The sequence below is a fragment of the Thermobia domestica genome, chromosome 16 (genome assembly GCF_964235325.1).
Source record: "Thermobia domestica chromosome 16, izTheDome1.hap1.1, whole genome shotgun sequence".
Lineage (NCBI taxonomy): Eukaryota > Metazoa > Arthropoda > Insecta > Zygentoma > Lepismatidae > Thermobia > Thermobia domestica.
The window spans coordinates 137,855,419-137,879,537 of record NC_137469.1 but is presented as its reverse complement, the minus strand read 5'-3'; the positions used below and the strand labels follow the sequence as shown (position 1 = coordinate 137,879,537).

At 37.6% G+C, this 24,119-nt stretch overlaps 1 protein-coding gene across 2 annotated transcripts in view; it reads left to right on the top strand.

Annotated features, from left to right (window-relative positions):
- LOC145673453 (uncharacterized) overlaps positions 1-24,119 on the top strand; it is a 468,956-nt gene that overhangs the window by 224,419 nt on the left and 220,418 nt on the right. Inside the window, exon 2 of one of the 2 annotated variants that reach the window (XM_081743165.1) lies at positions 410-1,913. The exons of the other annotated variant lie outside the window; for it this stretch is intronic. Coding sequence (XP_081599291.1) covers positions 410-601 — 192 coding nt within the window. The 3' untranslated portion in view covers positions 602-1,913. Of the gene's footprint in view, positions 1-409; positions 1,914-24,119 lie in introns of those variants that run through there. 2 annotated transcript variants of the gene reach the window in all.

The following is a 24,119-nucleotide window of genomic DNA, read 5'->3' as shown; positions in this document are numbered from 1 at the left end:
TGTGTGAACGAAGAGAAGAAAAAGTGCGATAAGTACCTTTTTTTTATAGCTAAAAAAGTTGGTGAAGTGCACATAAGTTGTAGTTAATAAGTAGCTATTAAAGTTATTATTCTGAACATGAAGATAGGTTATACCATGAACTGATGTGAGTCAAGTGTAGTTGGAGCCACATGGCGTGTAGATAAGGGATTAGGCATCTTGAACCGCTGAATAGGGATAGATGCTTTAAAATGTGCGGGGCAAGATGTCTATAATGTTTGAGTTGCATGCAGAAAGTGCAAGAGAAATATGTGGATACTTGCAGATTGATAGAAATGTAAAAGCTAAGATAACAGTTGTTTTTCTCTTTCGATATACACGATTGTACTGCTGTCACAGTGACTAAATATGCCTTTTTTTGTCTTTGCAGATAATTCCACGGATATATCAACGAATGTTTCAAAGAACGGAGTGGTCGGAAGAAAGCTTGCAATTCGCAGTAGAACATATACGAACCAAAGGCGTGAATGCATTCCAGACATCACAATTCTACCAAATTCCATCGATGCCGATGAAACCGTCTCCAGATGAACGCACATATAGAACACGTTATTGGTGTTAAAGGATTTCCAACGAACTGCCGAAAAAGGTGAAACCATTTCTGTCATCATATGTTGCAGAGCAAATAATGTCTTTCTGACTCCTACATGCATTTTTAAAAGTAACAACAAAAAGCAGGAGTGGTCAGACTCTATGCCCAATGGTGCAACCGTAATAACGAATCAGAAATCTACGTACATCAATTCTGACATTTTCATGATCTGGTTACAGCAGCACTTCATTCCACGTAGACCTGCGCAGACCGGGAAGGTGTTACTCATTCTTGATGGCCACGCTTCCCACTGTACAAACCCAGATATGCTTAGGGAAAAAAAAAAAAAAAGCTTTACTGGTGCTGAATTGAAGCCACAGCCGGGACTTTCTCGCCTCCCTCAACACGAAAGAGCAACTACAAACACACTTAGGTCTTCGAAGACATCGCCTGACCAACTTTCACGTCGATACGTCAAAAGTTCTGCTTCTTCTGACCGGTCTTCCACGAATATAGAGTTGACTGCTACAATTCAAACGTCTCCGCAGTATATTTCAATGATATTTGTCCTGTATCAGTTCCCGTACCAAGAAACCTCTGATGTAAATGACAGGCATCTGTATTCAATTTGGATGTTCCAAACACGTCTGCGAAACAATTTTGCACCAAAACCATCAACACCAGGAAAAGAAGGAAAAGTACTTATGGTGCACAATCGGATAACTATTGTAGTGCTTATGGGTTGTATTATTTTGATCCAGATAGTCCTAAAGTGGATTGGATAAGATGAATTGATTGTCAGAAATGGTTTCATACTACATGTTCTGAAGATCCTGCTAAGTGCTCTAGTTGTTTGTAATCGTATAGGCTAAGGAAATATTAGACGCTACTTGTTTTTGCTTACAGGTTAACGAGCAGACAAGGTTGTACTCATGTCACACTATGTTCCAAAATAATACACCACATTACGTTTACAAGTGCCTGTTTGTAAGTTATAGTTTTCTGAACACTTCTAGTGCCTAACGGTTTAACATTCCTGACATTGTATTCATTGTCCAAATGTTTATTGTTCTATCTGGTATTGCCTTAATGTTTACTTAACCTATTATAAATGTACCAAAATTACTTTGTTTTCGTAGTAAAGTACGATTTTCTTTATGTTCGATGGTTTTTCCTACAGTATGTTGACTGTTGTATTTTTTACACGCATTCCATATAGTTCGTGTACAGTAGACTAAGCCACTGTCAGTATTGTATCGGTACATAATTTATTAGACATCACAATAAATTAAAATCGTTCTATTTTCCAATCTTACGGTAATAGCTACGCCAAAAACGTGCGGCATCTTACCTATAAGAAATAGGCATCTTACACCGACAGTGCGGGAAAGATGCCTATTTGGAAATGCTTACTTATCCGCCCCTCTATTACTTACCGTATCTAGTTCATTCACGACCGTTACACAGGGTCTAGCGGAAGAACTAAACTACTTATTCTGTATGTTTCAGTCTCCAACTCGTATTTTTCTGTTTGATGATGTTTTATGATTAAAAACTATGGCATCTCCCCCCCCCCCACTCTGTTATAACCATTAGCCCCAATAGACTCATTTTCAATCCGCACATACAAAATACGGTAATTTGTATTATAATAACCACTTGAAACTTTTTTCATGCAATATCTGTTATACTGTTGGTTTGTTTGTGCTTGGAAAAAAAGAAAAAGAAAAACACTGAAAGTCAAAAGAACGTATCCTACTCTTCTCTAAATATCAATGATTTTTTAAACAGATAGCGTTCAAGAGTAGAAGTGTACCTTCGTGTAGTAAAACTGTGAGCATAATCTGCGTGCATTGCCGCCCGAAGGGCAAGAAAGGGGGCTGGCTCACGAAAAAGTAACGTAATATAGAAAACCACATATATTATATACCAGACGTAATATAGCAACCAGGAAGATGTCCCCTAGAATATTTTCTTCGAGCGCCCATGACTGCGTGTAATAGTGTGTTTGATGTCAGATGGAGAATAAAACCTCGAATAGGCTCGCTTCCTAAAGTGTATCTGTTTTTATTAGATCTCTTCTAGTCTTGTCACGTAAATTCTGTCTAATATTGCTTCGTGGGCAGTTCCTAAGCACAAGGCACAAATCTCTGTCTCATACAGCCTCAGTGCTCGATAGAAATAGTTTATAAAGTATCGGGACCAAGAATGACTGGCCAGCCGGGCAATTGCCCGGTAATCCTTTCTCTTTATGGTAAACCTTCCTCTTTATTATGGGAGCATTTATATAATATTTGCTCGTTCGAAATTAAACTTTAATCATGTAAAAATGTCATCATTCAGTTTCATCAATCTTCACTCCATCATCAGTTTTTAGAATACATTTCATCAGCTTTTAAAGGGACATCAGTAATTAAAGTGTATACAATAGATAAGCGTGTCTCGTTATCTGCTTTTTCCTCTATGGATACTTAATGCAGAAACCAGAAGTAGTTTCATCTACCTCTTCCAGTTGGTTAATTGATTTGGAGAGAGGTACAGTGGCTTAGTGGTAGAGCGCTTACCTCTGGTGTGTGGGTCCATAGTTCGATCCTCGACCAAGTAAATTTGTGGTACTCCGATCCTCGACCAAGTAAATTCCCTTACATTAGCCTAATGACATAATTGTGGGACGTTAAACTAAAAAAAAAATTATTTCATTTTTGGTTGATTTGAAATTTAGCGTCCCGTTCAGCACCGAGGCTGTATAAGACATGGACCTTCTACAACTTAACATGGTATCCGAACCATATGAGCTAGAACCAGGGTGTTCGCGCCGTACGTTAACTACATATTCACTAGGAAGGAATTTAATGTTGATCGTTTCATTTATCTCCGTAAAAATGTATGTTGTTTCAATTAATTTTAGTTTATATAATTTTAAAAATTCAAAACGTAATAGGCGTTAAATCATGTTCGGAGTCGTTAGCTCCAGATTGTGAAATGGAGTAACTTGCGTTTGTCATTATACTAATATTTTTAGTACGTAAATGAAAATTGAGCAGAATTTCCTATTCATCTTAACCCTTCACTCATTCGACAGTTAATTAACCGATCATATCAAATTTCTGCGAATATCCTCTATTTGTTTTTTCCACTTTAATCACTAATGCATTCAGAGAACTCGGAAACAAGAAACAAATTCGCACACGCCAAAGAAAGGAGATAATAGACTGTCATGAACGCTGAGAGAAAGAGATATAACTGGAAAACAATAAATAACAAGAGACATATACGTGCGTACTTAAAGTGACGTGAGGTTACTATACAGTAAACTGAAATATATATATATATATATATATATATATATATATATATATATATATATATATATATAATATATATAATACAGAAGCGTGTGAGGTCGAAAATTTAACTTGCTCTCGAAATACAGGGTAGTCCAAAAGTGTGGATACACCCAAAGAAAATCCAAACCGTTCAGAAGTGGGGGGGAAAGGGAAAAAGTGACAACAGACGAGGAGGAAAATCTTTTGAGGTATATGACATCATCAACCGCCATCTTGAAATGGCGAGAACTTTTCAAATGGGAACCCTATTGTGTGAGGGCGGATTTCAAGATGGCGGCCGATCGTGCCGTATGTCTCAAAAGATTTTTCCCTCGTCTGTTATCATTCCTTTTTTTTCAATTCTACTGGTTTGGATTTTATTTGGGTGTTTCCACACTTTTGGAGCACCCTTTACATTTCAAAAGAAACATTCATTCGCGATCTCCAAGTTTTGCTCAACCCACTGACGACTGCTAGACATGATTCTAAATTATCAGTGAGACGACAACACTGTTTCTTCCTCTTTGCATGTGTAACGTTAAAATGACCTATTATGTTTCTAAGCAACTCGGTTTTAGACGAAAACATAGAAATTAAGTACCCAGAATCTCTTGGATAATTTGCTTTGATTAATGAATTCTTCCTAACAGACACAGTCATACTGTTCCGTTTAAACACTCCGTTCCGGTCGTTTCCTTTAAATACAATACAAGAGACTTAACGAAGTTTGGAGTTTAAGTAAGTTTTCATTTGTTCTCACTGACAAACTCAAGTGACATAAGAGTGAAGTAACTTAATCGGTTTCTAGTAAAGAAATACAACAGAAAACTTTAAGATAATCAAGAAAGAAAACCAATATTGGTCCTAAAAAAATCAAATATTTAATATCCAGTGTATTGTTATGTGTTAGTTATTGTGAGGTTGAAAAAGAGTTCCATGCATGAGTCCGAAACGTAGCAAATTACTAAATAATTGCTTTTGAAGACGAATATTGGTTTCCTCTTTTTTAATTATCATAATATCTGTCCTCTCACGCCTGTTCAATATATATAAAATCATCCCAAACCAAATAAACTATTTCACAACGTACGCGTATATTGTGACGATGGTGATTTGGTGTTCTGCCCTAAGGTAGGTCCTTGACCCGAAGGTCCCTGGACAAGATGAACCGATGGTGGTTTTCCATTGCCTTCCATGTGATGATGACGTCCTAAGGACAGGACCTACAGTTTAACGTGGGATCGGAACTACTGTGCTTCCACCGGGAATCGAACCCGGGACCACGCGTACCAGAAGCGAGCATGCTAACCATTCCGCCACGAGGGAGCATTTTGTATATGTAGTTTAGAGTTATTTTCTATTTGTATTGTATTGTTTATTCTATATATTATTCATACTACATTATTTATTGTATTGTATATGGATTGTTTGTTGTATATGTATTGTTTTTTTGTTATTGCATAACATAAAACATTTAAATAAATTGAAAATTACAATCTTACATATCAATTCTACAAGTGCGAATAGCATATTTATAGCATAATGAACATCATCATCATCATCATCATCATAGGTATTCTGCCTTTATTGGCAGGTCACTTGCCGCAGCTGAGAAGCTTCCATGCTCCACGGTCCTCCGCTAACCTTTTCGTCTTCGCGTATGATCTTTCTGTTTTAATATAATCCATTAATTGTAGTCTCCTTCGCCCCCTCCCTCTCTTTCCCGCCACCATACCCTCTAGGACGTCCCTCATGATACAATCTCTTCTTAGGCAATGTCCCAACCAGTTTCTCTTCCTCTTCCTAATAATATCTAAAAGTGTTCTTTTCTCACGCACCATTTCTAACACTCTCTCATTCGTTTTCCGCTCGACCCAACTAACTCTTTCCATTCTTCTCCACACCCACATTTCGAAGGCTTCCAGTCGATTTTCGTCACCCTTACGCAATGTCCACGTTTCCGCCCCATACAGCACAACAATTATTATGTTTTGTTAAACAATACAAATCTAAGCTTAAGTTTATCCTTCATTTTACAGACCTCATTAAGATCTTGGAGACACTTGATAGCGCATTCTGGACATTGATTTGTTCTGGGAATTCTTAGTCTCGATGGCTCTTGATTCCAAAACTTTTTCACACAGTTTAATGCTTTTTCATGGACCCGCAAGCTGCTACATAACTTCTGATAATCGCCCACAGTGTAGATTTGGTCAGTAAACCAATGGTCTGCCCATTTGTAAGAGATAAATCTACAAATTTCGAGTAGAGATTCTCTTCTCTCTGGTAGAAAAATAAATTCCAAAAGAGCTAGTATTGCTCGATAATTCCATCTTGCATTACTCAATTTCGGTATTTTCTAAAACTTCACTTTAGGATATCTTCCAGTTTGTAACAGCCAAGGTGGGTAATGTTGCCATTACCGTCCCTTCCCAGAAAAACTAAATCTTTGAAAATCAGGAAAGAAAGTTTGACGTTCCCTTCCCTCTACTCAAACAAGTAGCCCCTCCGAGAAGAGTTTCCCGGGCCAGGTATGTGGTTTACAACGCCGCTTAACGCACGTAAAAATGTAAGCTACTGAAAGAGAATGGTATGCTAAAGTTCAACAAATAATAATAAGTCTTCAAAGAATGCAGGAACATAACTCTACATGATAAACAACACAAAAAGAATTCCGATAGCATTAACAAATTTTATTATTATTGTTAAAAAAAACGTAATGTTGAATCTAACAACGAATTTGTAAAGTTCGTAAAAGTTTGTCCGATTTTGAAAAATATTTTCAACTACTAGTAGATTTAAACAATTTCGATTCATGCAAAAACCACAAGAAATTTATAATTACTGAAAAATTTATCAGGCACATGTTGCATGAAGTAAAAAGTCCAAGATGGCTCCTGCCTTATCACAAGACATATTCAGCATAAACCATATTTGAAATACACATATTTATATTATAGAAATTCAATACCAATATTTGAACTGATGGTTCAATTAGAATATTTATCAATTTTCTATCTACATTTTATATATATATATATATATACTCACGGAAAAACCCAGAATAACTTTAAATTCACAAAATAAAATATACTACACACAATATTACATATGGTGTAACACATACCTAGCGAAGAGAACAAGTGACGGGCCCAATCACTTAATTTCAAAGCTCCTTCATCGGAAGGATAAACAACCAATCAAATTTAAGTATAGCAATCACATGACATTGACAAAAGACTAACCATAATACCAGATCATTTAAATTAAGAAAACACCAACTCTCTATCGCAAAAATATACTGTAGTGGAATACAGGGAGGAAAAAGGAAGGTGAATAGGTTACCAAAATAATAATAATAATAATAATAATAATAATAATAATAATATTGAAGGAAACAGTATAGAAGGAAACAGAGCTGTTTCTAATCTTAAATTAAATCCCTTTTTCATGCATTTTACCCTATAATACCAATGTAAAGATCACTACGGCACAAGTTGCTTCAAAATGCCGGAAAACTCAAGTTATTAAATAGAAATTTCAGATCATCACACCATCCAGCTGTTTCTGTTATTTCTTCTTCACCAGTCTCAAAATTAGTCGTAAGCTGCCCATAATTCTTTACAAGCTCCAGGATAAATGGATATTCGATATTGGGCGATGTGTTGTTTCCTCCAAATTCATTCATCACAACGCGAAGCACTCGGTCAAGAACATGGTGTTGATAACCAATGAATTGTGGTACTTCCAGTTTCTTTTGAGCAAACAGCCTTTGTAATTGAATTACAATCCCATTCCTTCTTCCAGTGTTCACATTAGTAGTGCCCGCAATAATCATCTTTATACTATCCCATAAATTGTATTCATCGAGAACATCTGATATTCCTTTAACGACAGTATTTACTTTTCCATTTGGTAGACGCTTCTAAGGCCATATTGCCACGTTAAATGAATCTTGTAGCTGTCATAAAAAAAAAATAAAAAACTTGCAACCCGATTTTTGTATTTACTGTGTACATAGTACAACTTCTTGAAAGCAAGAAAGGTATTTCCACCTATGCAGCGTGTATTTTGGCGCACTTTCCCTCCTTGTCCAAAAGAATTCATTGTTTCGGACGCGGCGAAACTGGTTTTTCCTTTATCCCAGCGGGAGGGTGATAGATAGCAAGCAAGACGTCCCAGAAAGGTACACACTGTTCGACTCCTTGCAAGATGGAAAAATATTTTATGACCCTTTCAAGACTGTGTACATGGTGAAATATGGTAGGGTTTCAAGATCTTTTTTTTTTTTTTTTTTTTTTTTTTTATGACAGCTACAAGTTCTTCTAAGTGGCAACCCCCTTTAACTTCTCTTCGTTCATTCTTCAACACTAACACTTGATATTCTTCGCCATCTATACGCTTACCATCAAAATGTAAGCCCAGTTTTCTAAATGTAGTGTTCTCTTCATTTCTTCTTTAACAGCTTCTTTAATAGTAGACTTGTAAATAACAAATTGTGGAGGTTCTGAATGCCGATCCCATCTTGAGATAATTGCCGGCAAATGGTTTCTACTTTGCTGGTTGATAACTTGGAAGATGTTACTAAGTTTGTTGCAATTTTGGTTTTGTTATACTTCTTCCTTGTCCTTATGGAGGGTTCGTCTGAAATTTGGGCTTCTTCATAATCATTCTCAGTATATGATGTTTCGGAAGTTGGCGAACCTGTTGTTGCTGCTGCTGCTGTTGAAGTAGATTGCAATGGCATTTTCCTTCGTTTGGACTGATGGATAGTTTTGGAACTCGCAGTCTTCCCAGTTGTATAACCAACATGTCCTTTTGCTGTCGATAATCTTCTATCCTCACCACACAGCCATTCACCATTTTCTTTTGTGTCAAAAATTTCATACAATTGGTCGTATTTTCTTCGTTTTACACATTCGTCGTAGGTGTGCAGCATTTTATTCAGTTTTGCTTCTACGATTTGTATAAATACACTGGGGAAATTTAATTTTACTTTGGAAATTTTGCCATAAACTTGTTACTTCTTTTGCGATTACATTTACACGTCCTTTCCTTGCCTTGATGGATGCTTCAAGGAACAAATAGCGACCAACAATTTGGATTTTGAGTGGTATCTTGCTCTTGTTTTCCAGTGATTGTTGTTCTAGTTGAATATATCTTCTTTTTTATGTTATTCTTGAAATTGCACTAGATTCTTCGTCCAAATTTTCTTGTTTCTTTCGGTGGTAGAAGCACCTTTCTTATGAAAGATTTTGATTACAAATGGTACTAGGAGGTTGTAATTATTGCGGGATAGTCAGGGGCAGATCCAGGACGGACTTCTGGGGGAGGGGGAGGTGGGTTGTAATACCGGTACTGCTACTTAGAGCTACTTTTAAGAGCTCCTAACTCTGGGATTGCTTTTATTTATATATATAAAATAAGGAACTTTCCTCTTCTGGGGGGGGCATCGCCCCTTCCCCCTGGATCCGCCACTGGGGATAGTTTGCATGGTTTGGTTATATACAACACAACACAACACAACACATCACATCACAATGCGACTCAGAAAATTGCACACACCTCTTCAGTTGTATATAATCTTTTGTTCCTGAACACGACACACAAACAATATTACACAATAACTGTCTTCCCGCCCGTTGCAAGTCACTATGCCGAAGCGGTGTTGTATGTTTCCTTCTAGCTGCAGGTCGCCTACTCTTTGTTCTCTGATATCCGGCTGTTGGATGGCACGTTGCAAAGTAGAAGGCAGCTCCAAAGTCTTTGATAGATTGCGGCCCCTGATACAACTTCCGACCACAAAAACCGGATCAATACTCATTGTTCCTCTTCGGTGCAAACTTCTACTGGAGCGGCCATGATCTACCTGCAACAAAAGGAAGACAAATCAAGGAATTAGGACCAAAGTTCCATATCATGACCATAACTGCAAAGAGATCTTGTCTAATGGAAAGTGCATTATCGGGTAATTATCAAGAGTGGTGGTCGTGGATGGACTGTCATACGTGAATGAACATTTCAAAATCATCTACGTTGAAGCTTACCAGCTTCTGTAATTACGAAGTGCGTATCTTTAGCAAAATACAAGTGTATAGTATCGATACCAGAATATTTGGAAAATACTTGTACTTCTAGTGGTCGACTCCCACAATACTTCTTCCTAGCCCAGTGACCAGAGCGCGTTTCTTTTGCGCACAAGGTTCTGGGTTCGATTCCCAGTAGGAGAGCACTGAACGGATAACAGTGAGTCAGGTCCCCACACTTGAAAATATAGGTATCGTGCTGTAGGTTATTTGCTGAAAAAGGACTACAAATAAAAAGTAAAGAATAGAAAGTTCTTCAAATGCAAGACTATAAATATAATAATATACGTATATACTATAAGAAGCAAGAAAAAGATACGAGCTTTTTCATCTTGTGGGAAATATTGTTATTGTTTTTAATTCCCAAGGTTTTAACACCAAGTGACTCCTTTGTGTTCTTATCTTTTGTTATTATGTTCAATATTGACACAACAAAGACGATTTCTGAATCCTTTTTCTAATGAATTGTAGGAAACTCCATTATCTATCACCGTTCGTTTACTTTCAGTGACCTCAGCAGCTTAAGAAAAAGCTTTTTTTTTTTTTTTTTTTTTTTTTGCTATTATATTTTTGTATGATATATATATGTTGCCCAGACATCTTCATCTGAGTGTTGCCTTATTCTTCTGTTGTGTCAGTTTCAATAAACAAGAACTTCTTCTCAACTTATAAGATAAAACTAAATATAATGATACCACTGTTCAATTCAGGCCACCTTTGTGTGAGCACTAGGTGCGAGAGAACCTTCGCCCCCATTCACGGAACCGAAAATGCAACGCCCATTTCATAAAGTTACAGTTTCTTTGGTTGACATGTCTGAAACTGAATTGTTTAAAAAGCATGATTTCTTTGGGGGGAAAAAATAGCAAACAAAGTTAAACAAACCGTTCTAAAAAATTAAAATAAATAAACAATAATTCTGTTTTCAGGGATTTTTGTTTTTCAATTTCTGCATGACTAGAAAGAACATGGGGAGTACTCTCATATACAATCAATTTATAATTCTTCAGTTCTCATATAAATCAAGTGATTATTTTGCATAAATAGAAATTTTCTTTTAAAAAAAGTAATATTATTGAAAACAGAACAATAATTACTTTTTAAAAGTAAGATTTGTTTTTGTTTTGTTTGTTAATCTTTGTTAAATCTTCTTAAAGAATTTGTGTGTGTGTGTGTGTGTTTTAATATTTTATTTTGAAATGTGTTATGAAACATGGTGGAAATCTGAAATGTTCGAACTTGTGAATCTTCATCCCTGTTTACCCTGTTTACATCCATTTACACAAGAGCTTTATACAGTAAAGCCATGATTATCCACGAATGCCGAGTTTTATTTAACCCTGCTACAGTCGTGCCCAATTTGATTGATTTGATTTGATTTTGAGTTTAACGTCCCGTTCAGCAGCGAGGCTATGTGAGACGGGACCTACTGATTAACATGAAATCCGAACCACACGAGCTCCCGCCGGGAATCGAACCCGAGTATGAAAAATAGATGTGCTCAATTGTTTTTCGTAAGTAGTTGCTGCAAATTGACACTCCGCATGCAAATAACTATTCTATGTTCTAACACACAAAAAATGAATTGCATATAGAAACAGTATTTCCAACAATAGTGCACATTTCGAAGTGCTACTCTTCTCTGATAAGCAGAAGCTGATTGTTGTAAAGTATGAAAAACGGGAATTGGGGAGTGTGTTTTGCGTGCTTGTAAATTGCATTTATTATTCACTGCGAAGTGAGAGTCCGCGGGCGACCACTGGAAGGTTAATTACGAACCCCAACAACCGGGAAAATATAATAGGCCCTACAGTGCGAAGGTCGAAAAAATTACTAACCGGTTTATTGTGCATCGTAATCCTACAGGTCTTCTCGGAATTTGTGGATGGGTGGAAGATTTGCTCTTTTGTTTTGGTCATGGGTTTCACATTCTCTGATTACTGACCTTGACGATCGTGCAATACAAACAGTAAAACATAGTTATGCTGAAATATTGTGCTTTTCGTGTTTGCACCTCATTTTTAGTCTTTCTTCGGGTTATCCTCGATTTTCAGTGCCCTTGCCAACCAATTCCGCTCCTAATCGTTGTTTTACTGTAGATAAGTATAGAATAATGCTATACTTAAGTTAAGGTCTTTATCTATCTGTTAAAATGCTACAATAGCAATAAAAACGCCTCAGCTCCAACATGTAACTTTTGATTTCAAAGCATTTATTTACGGTTATTTGTGATTTCACGTTTAACGAAGACAAATATTTTAATGTATGTGAAAGGCTCTAGAAAGATAACTTTTTCACTCATCGATTGCAAATTTTGCGTAGATTGTCCAGTTCTAATTGAAAATTAAGAAAAAAACATGACCATTATTTCTTTATTACATTTTTACGAATACACTGAAAGTGTTGAAATTAAAAAAAAACTAAAGCATCATATCCTACATATTATACATTCCAACACAACGCGATTGTATATATGGTTTGCATACCTCAGGCATTTGTTTCATGGCCAAATTATAATGAAAAACGAAGGATAACCATTTCTCCAGTCTAAGTTTAATCTTTATTGTTTGGAGTGTTTTGCCCAATGAACACCATATATCATTGACATTATAATTAATTGTGTGTAATGTATATTTGCTTACTAGATACTGCATGCAAGAAGAAAGAAAATACTGATCATCAGGGCCCGGATCTTGTTGACAAGTCAACTTTTTTCTGTTAGGCATAGGACAAGGCAAGTTCGAATAAAAACGGTATCCATCAACTCTAGGTTCTAAAAATATAGTTTTTTAGGGTCAACTTTTGGTCACTTTTTGCCGTTTTGAAATTTCAGGTCATTTTTTAATATTTTAAGGTAACTATTAGGTCACTTATGGTCTTTTTATTCTTTTTTACTACATAAGGAAATCTTTAAATGAACACGGTTTACGGATGGGAAAAGACGAAGTTGAATAATCTCTTACTTCCTGACTATTGGGGTGGAAAAACTGCATTCTTAACAAGCTAATGAAAAGTAAACTGTAGCTGGTTAACGAAAGGTGGGGGTTGGTAGGTGGCCAAACAGATAGTTTTGGGTTATTGACCACAAAGAATGTGATCACGTGAATAACTAAAAATGCATTAGAAGGCGTACAAGGGTTTTAAACAGGTTTTTATCTATTATTTTCATGTAGTCTAAACTTGCTAAGTTTTATTGTTTAAGAATGCTTCCTAGTTTCAACTCGGGAATGAATTGACGCTTTCAATACTTACAATGCCGTTCAATGGACTGATCAATAGAAATAAATGATCAATGGACTGCAACTAACTGAAACAAAACTTTTTGAATATGAGTGAGGAATGTTAATTAAAAATCCAATGGATATTAAAAAATGTCAATGTTTAATTAAATAAAAGTTTGAGAAAACGTAAGTTTTAAGGTCAATTTTTGTGACTTTTAGGGTCATTTTACAGGAATTTTAGTGTCATTTTATAGGTCACTTTTTAAAATTTTTTAGGTCAACAAGATCCGAGCCCTGCTGATCATACATGAATTAACAACTCCAAGCGGAAGTAGGCTCAAATCTTGCAAACGGTGCGAGATATTGAAAAAATAATAGAAAAAATCTCCCCTTTACGGTATCTCTTGCCGATTTTTATCAACACGTCTTTCACTTGTGTCTGTAAAGGGACATATACAGATGTGAGGAATAGCAAGGTGATTCATGCTCATATGTGAATGATACGCTTTGTAGAGAGCGCAGGTTCAGGTAGTCTATCTATTAAAATGATACAATAGCAACAAAAGCACGGTCACGGTAATGATGAAGTTTTGTGTAGAGTATCGGGCCAAAGCCCCTGACTCCATGAGTAGAGTGAGATAGATCAGAAATAGAGATGCACAGGTGAAAAGCTGGGTATTATTATTGAGTTGGTAGGTATGGTAGGCTGCATCTGCAACTGTTGGAGAGTGGCTGATGGTGACTTAGTATTACCTGACCAGGATATTAGTGCGGTTTTTCGTGGAGGGCGCTAGTGTAGTGTTTACATCAGTTTCTAGGTAAGCGCGGTGGGACAGGGGAACGGAGAGCGTCACTCTGCAGTGTATCCAACGATTTTCAAAAGTTGCAGTTTACATGTTATAAGTAGCCTAATCTGTTTCGCTTAATAAAGAACTCCATAAATTATATAGTTGTTATTGAATGCAGTATTGCAGTTATTGAATGGTTATTCCTGCAGTAATGCAGATGTATTGTGGATAATGGCATATGCATGGAAATTAACAATTTAAGAACAAGATAGCATACAAGTGAGTTTCTACCGTGTATTAAGCAGATTATATATAAAAAAACTTGATTACGTTTTATTTGATTTCATTATAAAACAGTAGAAACCTGTAAAACTAAGTAATAAGATGTAATGACTAAAATATTAATTATGGGTTGGTAGCTTAGATACTTGCGCAATATCTTGTAACTGTAAGTTTAAATCAAGTTAAGGCTCGCGATGCTTGTATTTGTTTTAATGTAGGTCTATTAATTGACAACTAAATTATTTTCTTGAGTTGTAGCCAGGAAAGAATTCCGATACGTTTCCACTCGAGAACTGTGGAAGTTCTCTCCGTTGGTCTATTGGCTAGCGCATGTGTCTTTGTTGTACGTGGTTCTGTGAGAGCCCAACAATTAATTTTACAATGTTTCACTTTCATTAATCATCTGTCTCCTCTAGCATAAAGAGCATAATCATGGGACGTTAAACTAAAGAAATTTCATTTCATGGTTTCAATTAATGTGAACCCTTTGGGGGAAAAGGAAGTGAAGAAGAAATTTTCTTTAAGTTTTTAAAGGGCTACGGGATTGGATAGCTTGTCTTTCGGGATTGCCTTGTAAAACCTGATTACAGTGTATCTTTCTTTTAGGATTATAATCGTAATCCAGCCTTTTGGTAAATGTGTAATAAAAGTATCGATAAAACATCAGCGTATGGGTAATGTAAGCATAAATATCATTGGTTCAATACACAATAAATTCACAACTTTTATTTATGAGTATAGAAATTCCCTTTGAACTCCCTCTGAATTTCTTTCAGATCCTAGGTCTCTTGTGACAAAGAATTAATTCTATTATCTGTTTTCATACATAATATAATTTTGAAACTTGGGAGCCTAGTGTTGTCTTTGTGTCTGTAATACGTAATCATTTGTCGATTGACTTCAGAAGACTGAGTTTAGCCCGTGAGCATAAGTTGCATATAGTTCAAACATATCAGATGTACGGTCTTGTTTAACAAATCCTGTGTGCACATATGAAATTCAAAGACAAAGGTAATCAATCGTTTTTAAACAGCTGTATTTTTATTTCAAGTGTAAGTACTAAAATGTGCTACGTAGATTTCCGGCCAATCGTTTCATCGCCGGTATCTTTGAGCAATGAGATAGCAGTGGAAGACAAACTTCGTTCTTCTAACTTGATATTTTGAAAAACTTACGCAAGTGGTTTTGTTACTTAAATACATATCTATTCACTCTAATCAATTTCAAAAGTACCATTAACTTTCAGTAGCGTAGCGTGATATTCCGAGAGGGAGATGCCAAAGTTAGTCATTTGTGCGATATAGTACTACTGCAAGCAGCAATACATAGCTATCCCGAATAGAAATATAGGGTTATACAAAATTTAGGAGGAAGCCCCCCTAATTGGAGGTCTAGTGGGGCATAGAGAAGCGAATGCGTGGATTACGTTAGAATTTAAAAACCAATTGTCTCAGCTCCTTCTTGCTACTACCGTTGGGTGTGACGAGAAAACTAGGCCCCACTTTTGTATGAACATTGTTTCCAGTATCGTTCCCTTCATTTCTTTCTCGTGGGCGGCTTTTTTCTCCACATACCACACGTCAATCTCGTTCTTTCAAAATATATATATATATCGCCCCTAGAAATTTGTCATCTTGGGTCCGGAACTCAGACGCCCGTTCGTGAATATGGGCCTAATTGTATATATCATTTGAAGATGTAAATACAAAGCACTTAAACCAACTCTGGGGGCCTGTTTCTGTATCCAGATACTGAAGTCAAGGGCGCAAATCTGTCTTCAACGTTCGTGGGATGGGTAAGACTGTTCCCATAATCCTTTCCTTTTTTAACGATGTTCAAAATATTTATGAAGTTGAAAAAAATGCTGTGGAGGATTAGGGGAGCAGAGTTGTCTATAACATCGGCAGGATGATACATTTTAAGGCTTATTGTGGGGGGAGGGGAGAAGAGACTCATATTACAGTAGATGAATCAGATTTCTGAGGTAAACCTGTTGTACTCGTATATTATATACCAAATGATGTAGATGAAATAGTGGTACATATCATTATTACAACTCAGTGCCGTGAGCACATTCTGAAATTTGAATATATCCATAATAATAATTGACATGTTTCTACTTACGCATCCACAATGATCCACATTAAAATTTTAGGACATTTGTTTTATAACAATACAAATAATGACTTCCCCAAAACTATGAAAGAAAATCAGTCAGGCCTATATTTGGCGCAACAATACTCTTATCTGAACAAAATTATGATTACCACTATATCTTTATAGGAATTGTTACAGGAATTAAACAAATAGTTGAAAATAGACTACTAATAATTAATGACAATGAAATAGTAAAGAATACGATTCTTTTTTAAAAATGAAACAAGTCAAAGGACATCAGTTTCGTTTGTGGCAGTCGGATAGAAATCATCATCACAATCTCAAATCGGATTATTGGGGGGGTGGACAAGATTGTAAGGAACATGTTCCCCTTATGTCCCCGAGATTTGTGCCAGTGACTGAAGGGTCCTGGCACAATCTTTGCGAGTGACGGGGAGTGGTGGTTCCCTTGTCCTACCAGATTGGTGTCCGTAATTCTACAGAATGCTTTATATTTATGCCTGTGTCTTTGAGCTCCTTTACGATGAAGATTACAATTACGATGCATTTAGTTGCGATTAAGGCATAACTATTTTAATACTATTATTTACATAACCGACATGCTTCAAAAATGCGTTGAACTAACCATTTCCGTTTTGTTCTATTTCCTTTATATTAGGGCTCGTACGTTCTGTTCAGAAACTATAGCTTAGTTCAAAATATATACAGTTGGTAATACTTGAATATGCCAGCTTATATCTAAAGCAAATGTAGGGTTGCAAGGGATGAGGAGGAGTGAGAAGGGAAGTGTTGCGCATGCGCATTCAACAGAAAGCAGACGAAAACCCCGATGCTTTCAGTAGGCCTGGAAGCCCGAGGAAAATAGCATACGACAGGAGGAAAGACAGAAAATGTGCATCTGAGCGACGCGCATGCGTAGGTTCCTCTTGTCAAAGTAAGTCGAGAGAGCGCGCCAGAAGATTGCAGTGGAAATAATTGTGATAATTACAAGCAAACAATTTATATATAATGAAATACGTACTTTTCCTTATTAACAGGGGATGCCGGGCATACCGGCGTTCTCTTACGCTACGCCGCTGTTAACTTTATAATAACATAATGAATGTAAGAGTTACCCTGAAAATGTATTTTGTATTTCTTTTTTAATATGAAATTCATTTTTTCTGAATTTCACGAGCTATAAGAAATCAATTGTCAGGCTCCCCACTTTAAATTTTAATCGCTCCCCTACCGCCTCAATGTAACATTGGGTTTATTTCTTTTAAATATTTTTTTCAAAATACTGTAGAAATACTGGATTTTTAAATTACAAAACCATGCTAAATAATGACAGGTTAGATATCAGAAAGTTATCTTTATCTACCTTGGGGTGGGCGGATCCAAATCTCCTTCGGAGGCGGTTAGATTATCAGTTTCTCTCTCACCAGTCTTTTGCAGCACATCCGAAAATGATCTCAATGCAAATTTGTTACTGAAGGTACTGTCAATCGATCGATCACATGGTCCAAATTGGTAGCAATTTCGAAGACGCCAAAGTATAACTTTGATTCACAAAGATGAACTTCGAGGTTTCGTTAACAGATGAATTAGGAATTCCTTACACTCTAATGCTACGAAGTTCTCAGTGTTCCTTTGTACAACACTGAGGTTAGTTCATTCACAAGTTATTGTCATATTAATATGGAGGGTGTATGTACTTTTTTTTCAGTTCCTTAAAATGTTCTGAAAATAACTTCCATAACTTTTGAAATTGTGTTTGTCTTAACTTGAACATATGCGTGAAGTGGTTTATTATGAACAGGGCAAAAACAACTGTGATAGATTAATTACAAGTGATGCGGTTAGAAACACTGTTGTTTGTATTTTAGTTCCAAAATCGGCCGCCCGCACTCGTTCGCTGGTGGACTAATACGAGCTCTAGAGTGCTATTATATGCGTGACATGCGATGAACGTTCCGGAGAGCGCATTCAGTGCCGATTTTAGCAATAGCTGGGTTAGTATGCCTAGGTAAAATACGCCAGAACTTATGGTAGAAATGGCGTAAAACTTCTCTAGCAGGGGCCAGCTCTAAGTCTTCCAAAATTTGGCTGTTGCGAGTATATCTGTCATGGCCAATGATGATACGATCGGCTCTAGTTTGCACACTTTCGAGTGTCTGAAGGTGGCTGTATGAGGCATGTTGCCAGGCAGGGCATGCGTAAGAAAGTGTGGACAGGACTATCATCTTGAATATGTGCACTCGGACCTCATGAGAAATTGAACTGCAGCGAAAGATGGGATATAATGCTGAGATTTTGCGCAATGATCTTTGCTTTGTCTTTGATGTGCGCAGCAAAGGTTAGGCCACGGTCTAAAATCACTCCCAAATATTTAGCGTGTGTGGCGTGAGGAATGTGTGCGTTCTCATATATTAGATTTCGAGGGGCGCGGATACGCCTTCTGCTATGTATAACAGTACAGCTTTTCTCGGCATTTACTTTAATCCTCCACTGTTTGGTCCATTCCTGAAAACTGTTCAGTTGACGTTGCATATAGATGTAACACTGAGCAAGTGAACTACTTGTTGTGAAAAAGGTGGTATCGTTGGCGTACGTTGCGAAGAAGCAATGTGGTAGGGTCGGGAGATCCGCTGTACGTATACAGATTATATAAAAGTAGTGAAAGTACAGCGCCCCCTGGAACATCTGCTTTAATTCTTCTACACGAGGATTTGACACCATCAACAGACACATGAAATATTCTGCCAACGAGGTAAGAACGAACTAAATGCAGAAGACGATCCGGAAGACCTTAGGTGTGTAGCTTATATAATAGTTCTGCTAACCAGACTTTATCAAAAGCTTTTGAGACATCCAGGTACACTCCGAATATGTTGTTTTCTGTTGAAAGCCACTGTTAAGTGATCTACTGCTCGTACGAGTTGCGTAGTAGTGCTATGTTGAGTACGAAACCCAAACTGATGGAAGAGTAGAAGATCACTATTGTCAACATGCTGTTTTAGCCTCCTGTAGTGTGGCCCTGAGCGCTTTGCCAAAATGGCGCCAATTTTTTCGCCACATTCCATAAATAATTAAACAATTAACGACAATTATCTTTGCTAATTACGTATACAATCTTATTTTTAAAATCTTGAAACAGGGAAAAGAAAAGAACAGGTAGAGTTAGGCATTCTCCTCGCGCTGATTCAGTTCTTTCCAGCTGCTTTATTTTTTTCTCTCGAATGAAATATTATGTCTATTCCATCCTCCCTCAGCCAGCTGACTTTGCCTGCTTTGAGGGCAGTTAAACTATACTCTCTCTCGTCTGGGAAGATAACATTTTTCTTTTTAGGAGAAAAGTAACAGATTCTTACTGGTTATCACAGCTTTTAATAAATAGAAGAGACAGGAATAATCTGAGTTTAATTTTATTTTACTCAAAGGTGAAAAGGTTATTTTCACTGGCCAGCAATACATTCTATAACACTGATACAGCGTCATTTCCTCGCAACAGAACCACAAGTGTTCTATTATAAATTTATTACTCACTCTGTTTTTGACATTTTCGTAATACAAATTGTCATAGTTCTTAAGTTATTATTTTTACAGTGCACTTGTAAAGTTTGAACTTTTAAACTCTCTAAGTTTTATTGGAACCATAATGTGTCCGGCGTGCCATGGTAATTAAAACTGTCTTACTAAATTTTACTTTCTGTAACCAGACATGGCTCTTTGTAAACATGAGGTCGAATGTAAACTTCTGAAAGTTATCAGGGTTCTGTATAAAATTATCTCATGTAAAGGAAGCTTTTAGGAAACGCATCTTCGCTTGCCTTGCGCAAACTCAGAATCTGAAATTCATTTTCCAGATAATTGAAATCCAATCAGGTAACACCCAGGCTTACCCCTGTATTCACCCGTCACTGCAGTAGTGCCGAGTGCAATTGATAACAACTAAACAAAACTCGAGTGTACCCTCTCTCTTGTAGGAAAATTCTGCTGCGTCTAACCGACGTGGAGACTCTGTCTCCCGTTCGGGGGGGGGACCTTGAAACTTCAAGACGTGGATATACTATCCGCCGTCTAAGGGGAAAATTTACGCCGGGACGTTGACACGCAGACTTCAAGTCTGTTGCCCGTTCGGGAGAAACTTCTAAGCTGTTGACTGGGGCTCACTGTTCGTCACAACGCCAAACTCCTATCAGAGAGTTCTTTGCAACTCCTACTCCGAAAGATACCGTTCATCTCCCGTAACGTCCATCACCGACTAGTTTACTTTGTTGTGTCGGTACTAACTCTTAATTCCATCTTACGGCGTATGAACCAAATACTCTACTACCACGGTCGCTTCATTAAGAACTTCAATCTCAATCTTGTACGAACAGTGCGTGTGTTATCGTCAATTAATTTATTAGTGCTAACTCCAGCTGGACAGTACTATTTGTCTAATTACGAGTATGCAGCCGATTTAGAACTTAGTTGCTGCTAACCAGACTGTCCATTGTTACTCTGACTGTTTGAATCCTAAACGCTTCCTCTTCCACAGTTCTAGTGTTTTTGTGTTAATACTGATTTACACAACTCCCGAGACTTCGTGGAGAAATTCACTTGTTGTTGTATCAAGTCCACGGACTTTCTCGAGCCAACTATTAAAACTATTTCTAACTCGAACTTGCGTCGTTTACGTCATTTAATATTCTCAATGCTTCCTTATTCGAATATCTCATCATTTTCTTGATACATCTATTAACGCGTCATTCATCGATGTGCGAATGTTGTAGTCTACTGGAGAAAGCAGACGACCGGTGGAGTGAAATCCCAGTGGGTGTCATTCTGTCTGGTGCTGAATTCTAGCATTCGCCTCACCTCTATCCCAAAACATATTCGATCCAGGAGAAGACCAGCCTGTGCGAAGTTCCAAAATTCCGAAGACTTCTAATCCTGTACGAAGCCCAGTGACGACATCATCCTGTACGAGTCCTGGCCATCGTTCGTCTGTCCTGCTCTTGTTTCAGCCGCTCGAAATACAAGTAACTACAACAATAGTGTTCTTGTGTGTTTTAAGTGAATGTGCTACCTGGTGTGTACGAAATGTCTACAGCAACGTCGAGGTAACCCAGAGTCTTCCCATCTCGACTTGAAGTGCCTGGAGGTAGGATCACGGGCTTCAGGTGGATTACAATAGTTTCTTTAATATCTTTATGTACCTATCACTTGCATTTCCTTTTCCATCAAGTCGCTTAACTGTAAAGAGGATCACCTCCCAAGTAGTTTCAAAATTACTTTGAAACCTTTTATTGTTTTGATATAACTCATGTGAATGTTGAATGTTGACAGAGCGAATCCTAATCGCTCCTCTTTTGGTTAATTGTTATTTACATTTGATTTCGAGATCTCTTTTAATCCGAGCGGTAACATCTTTGTTTAATGGCAGCGATATAATGTATCTTGATCTGATAATTGTTTAGTAACCTAAACTGGCTGATAGCAGTGGTATTCCAACTCGCTGAAGTTCACACATGAATATTAACTGTGTTTTGAGATCTAATTAGACATATTGTTTAGGCGTTAATTTATACTACTCCTAATCATTCATTCTTTTGCGTACTAACTCCACTTGTTCTAATTCTAACGAGACCGCATCACTCTAGTCATCTTTATTGCTTTGGGACCCGAACTCTGTCCCCTTGACGAGTGGTCATTTGATAGACTTATTGCTTGAGATGGACATCTGCGCCTTTGCGCCCTGACTTGATTGCTATTGTAAGTGTGTTAAAAAATCATCTACCACCCGAGCTGCATTACTCGCCTTAGATACGGACTAATTTAAAGTCCCAATATAAACAGCCTTTTTCAAAGCTACCCCTTACTCTGGAATATTATTATTTTATTGTGTACGAACCGCTACCTTGACATAAATTGGTGGCTGACAATCTCCCCGAGACTGCTCAATCTCATGCTATTGCGGCCGATGGGCCCTGATATGATTCTGACTCTCCAATGTGGTAGATTGATACGAATAGTGCTTATTATGTGATATTTATGATCTGGCGGTATATAAGTACTTTGTTGTTTTCGGATATCATTCTCTGTCGGTGTGTTAACACCCTGTTAGTACGCCCATAAATTATTTAAGCGCTCGTGTATGTTTAAATCGATATCTTTGGATTCTACTAAAGCTTGCTTGGGAGCGTGAACAAACTATTCGATAACCTTTGAATGTAAGTGATAGAAGCGTTGTTCTTACAATTTCAAAACACTGAAAATCCTCCATTCGGCCACGAGGGTCTAATTCCCCTTGAGACCGTTCGTGGGCGCGACACTCCAGAGGAACACACGCTTTAATTTACTCAAGTGGGACAGAAGGCTTATCGGCCTATGGTTTTCCGGGAGCAGCGGATTCTTTCCAGGTTTAAGGATGATGATACGTGCTTCCTTCCAGGTCTTTGGGAAGTAGCATAGTTGAAAGATGGCATTAAATAAATATGTAAAAAAGACCAATAATTTTCGGGTTGGATGTTTCAGTATCTCGGTTCGAATCCCATCAGGCCCAGTGCTCTTTTAGCAGGCAGACACTTGATATGGCGTTATATTTCTCGAGGTGTTACTAAGGTGATGTCATGTGTGGGTTTTTAGTTCTTATGCGATATAATGTGGTTCTGAGGTGCTGTAGGAAAACTGGCTCAAGACGTGCTCTATTGGGCTGGAACTGTGCATGTAGAGTGACAGCGAATATATCCGCTTGCGTCTTAGGGTCTTGAGTCAGTCCTTGTGGTCCTTGTAGGACTCGAGCTCTGGAAGCATTTGAAGAACGTTGGAAGGATTTGGAGTACATCCAAATTTTACGATCATTTACGGTGATATTTCGAAAATGTCTTCCCAGTACTGTTGATTTTGTCGCTGAGTCAGCATCTTGAGCTTCGCACGCAGTTTATTCCACAGAGTCTTGTATGTTGGATGAAGTGTGTGGATAAAGTTGCAGACGTAGACTGTGGCATTAACCTGTGTGCGTTGGAGAGATTCTGGTAGTGGACCTCGCTGCCTCTGATGTAGAAAGTGCTAATGTTATGTGAGAGACCGCTTGGTCGATGTCCTCAATGGTGGTGGGCTGATCTTTTAAGTCGATCATAGTGTTTAGTTCTTGTTTAAATACATCTCAATCAGTTTTTATTTGCTTGAAGATAGAAGGCAGAATGGGCGATACTTGGATGTGAGACGTGAAAAATGACAGGATCGTGATCAGAGTCTAAATCCGAAATAACATAAGGATGGACACTAAATGACACATTTTTTAAAAGAGCGACATCAAGCACATCGGGCTGTCCGCCGAATTTTGGATGATGAGTAGGATCTGGTGAAGCACTGATGGTGAAGTTGGACATGAGTAGATATTGGTGTAAAGTATCTCCAGCAGTGTTTGGAGTAATGGGATTCCATTCTCCATGCTTAGCATTAAGATCTCCAGCTAAAATGACTTTTGGCCCTAAGTTAGTGGTGATATCGAAATCTGGGGGTTCTAGTTGTGTAGCGGGGACCTGTACCCGGTGACCAATATTAATGGAACTTCTGGAGTTATTAGCTCAACAGCAAGTGCCTCCAAAGTAAGTAATGGTGGTATTGTAATCAACCTGACTGGGAATGTCTTTTCAATTATAAGTAGCAATCCTCCTTTCTGTCTGCCCACTCTATCCTGTCGGTACCCAATGTAATTTGGTAGGCGACAAGTAGTGATTCGAGCATTAAAGTGT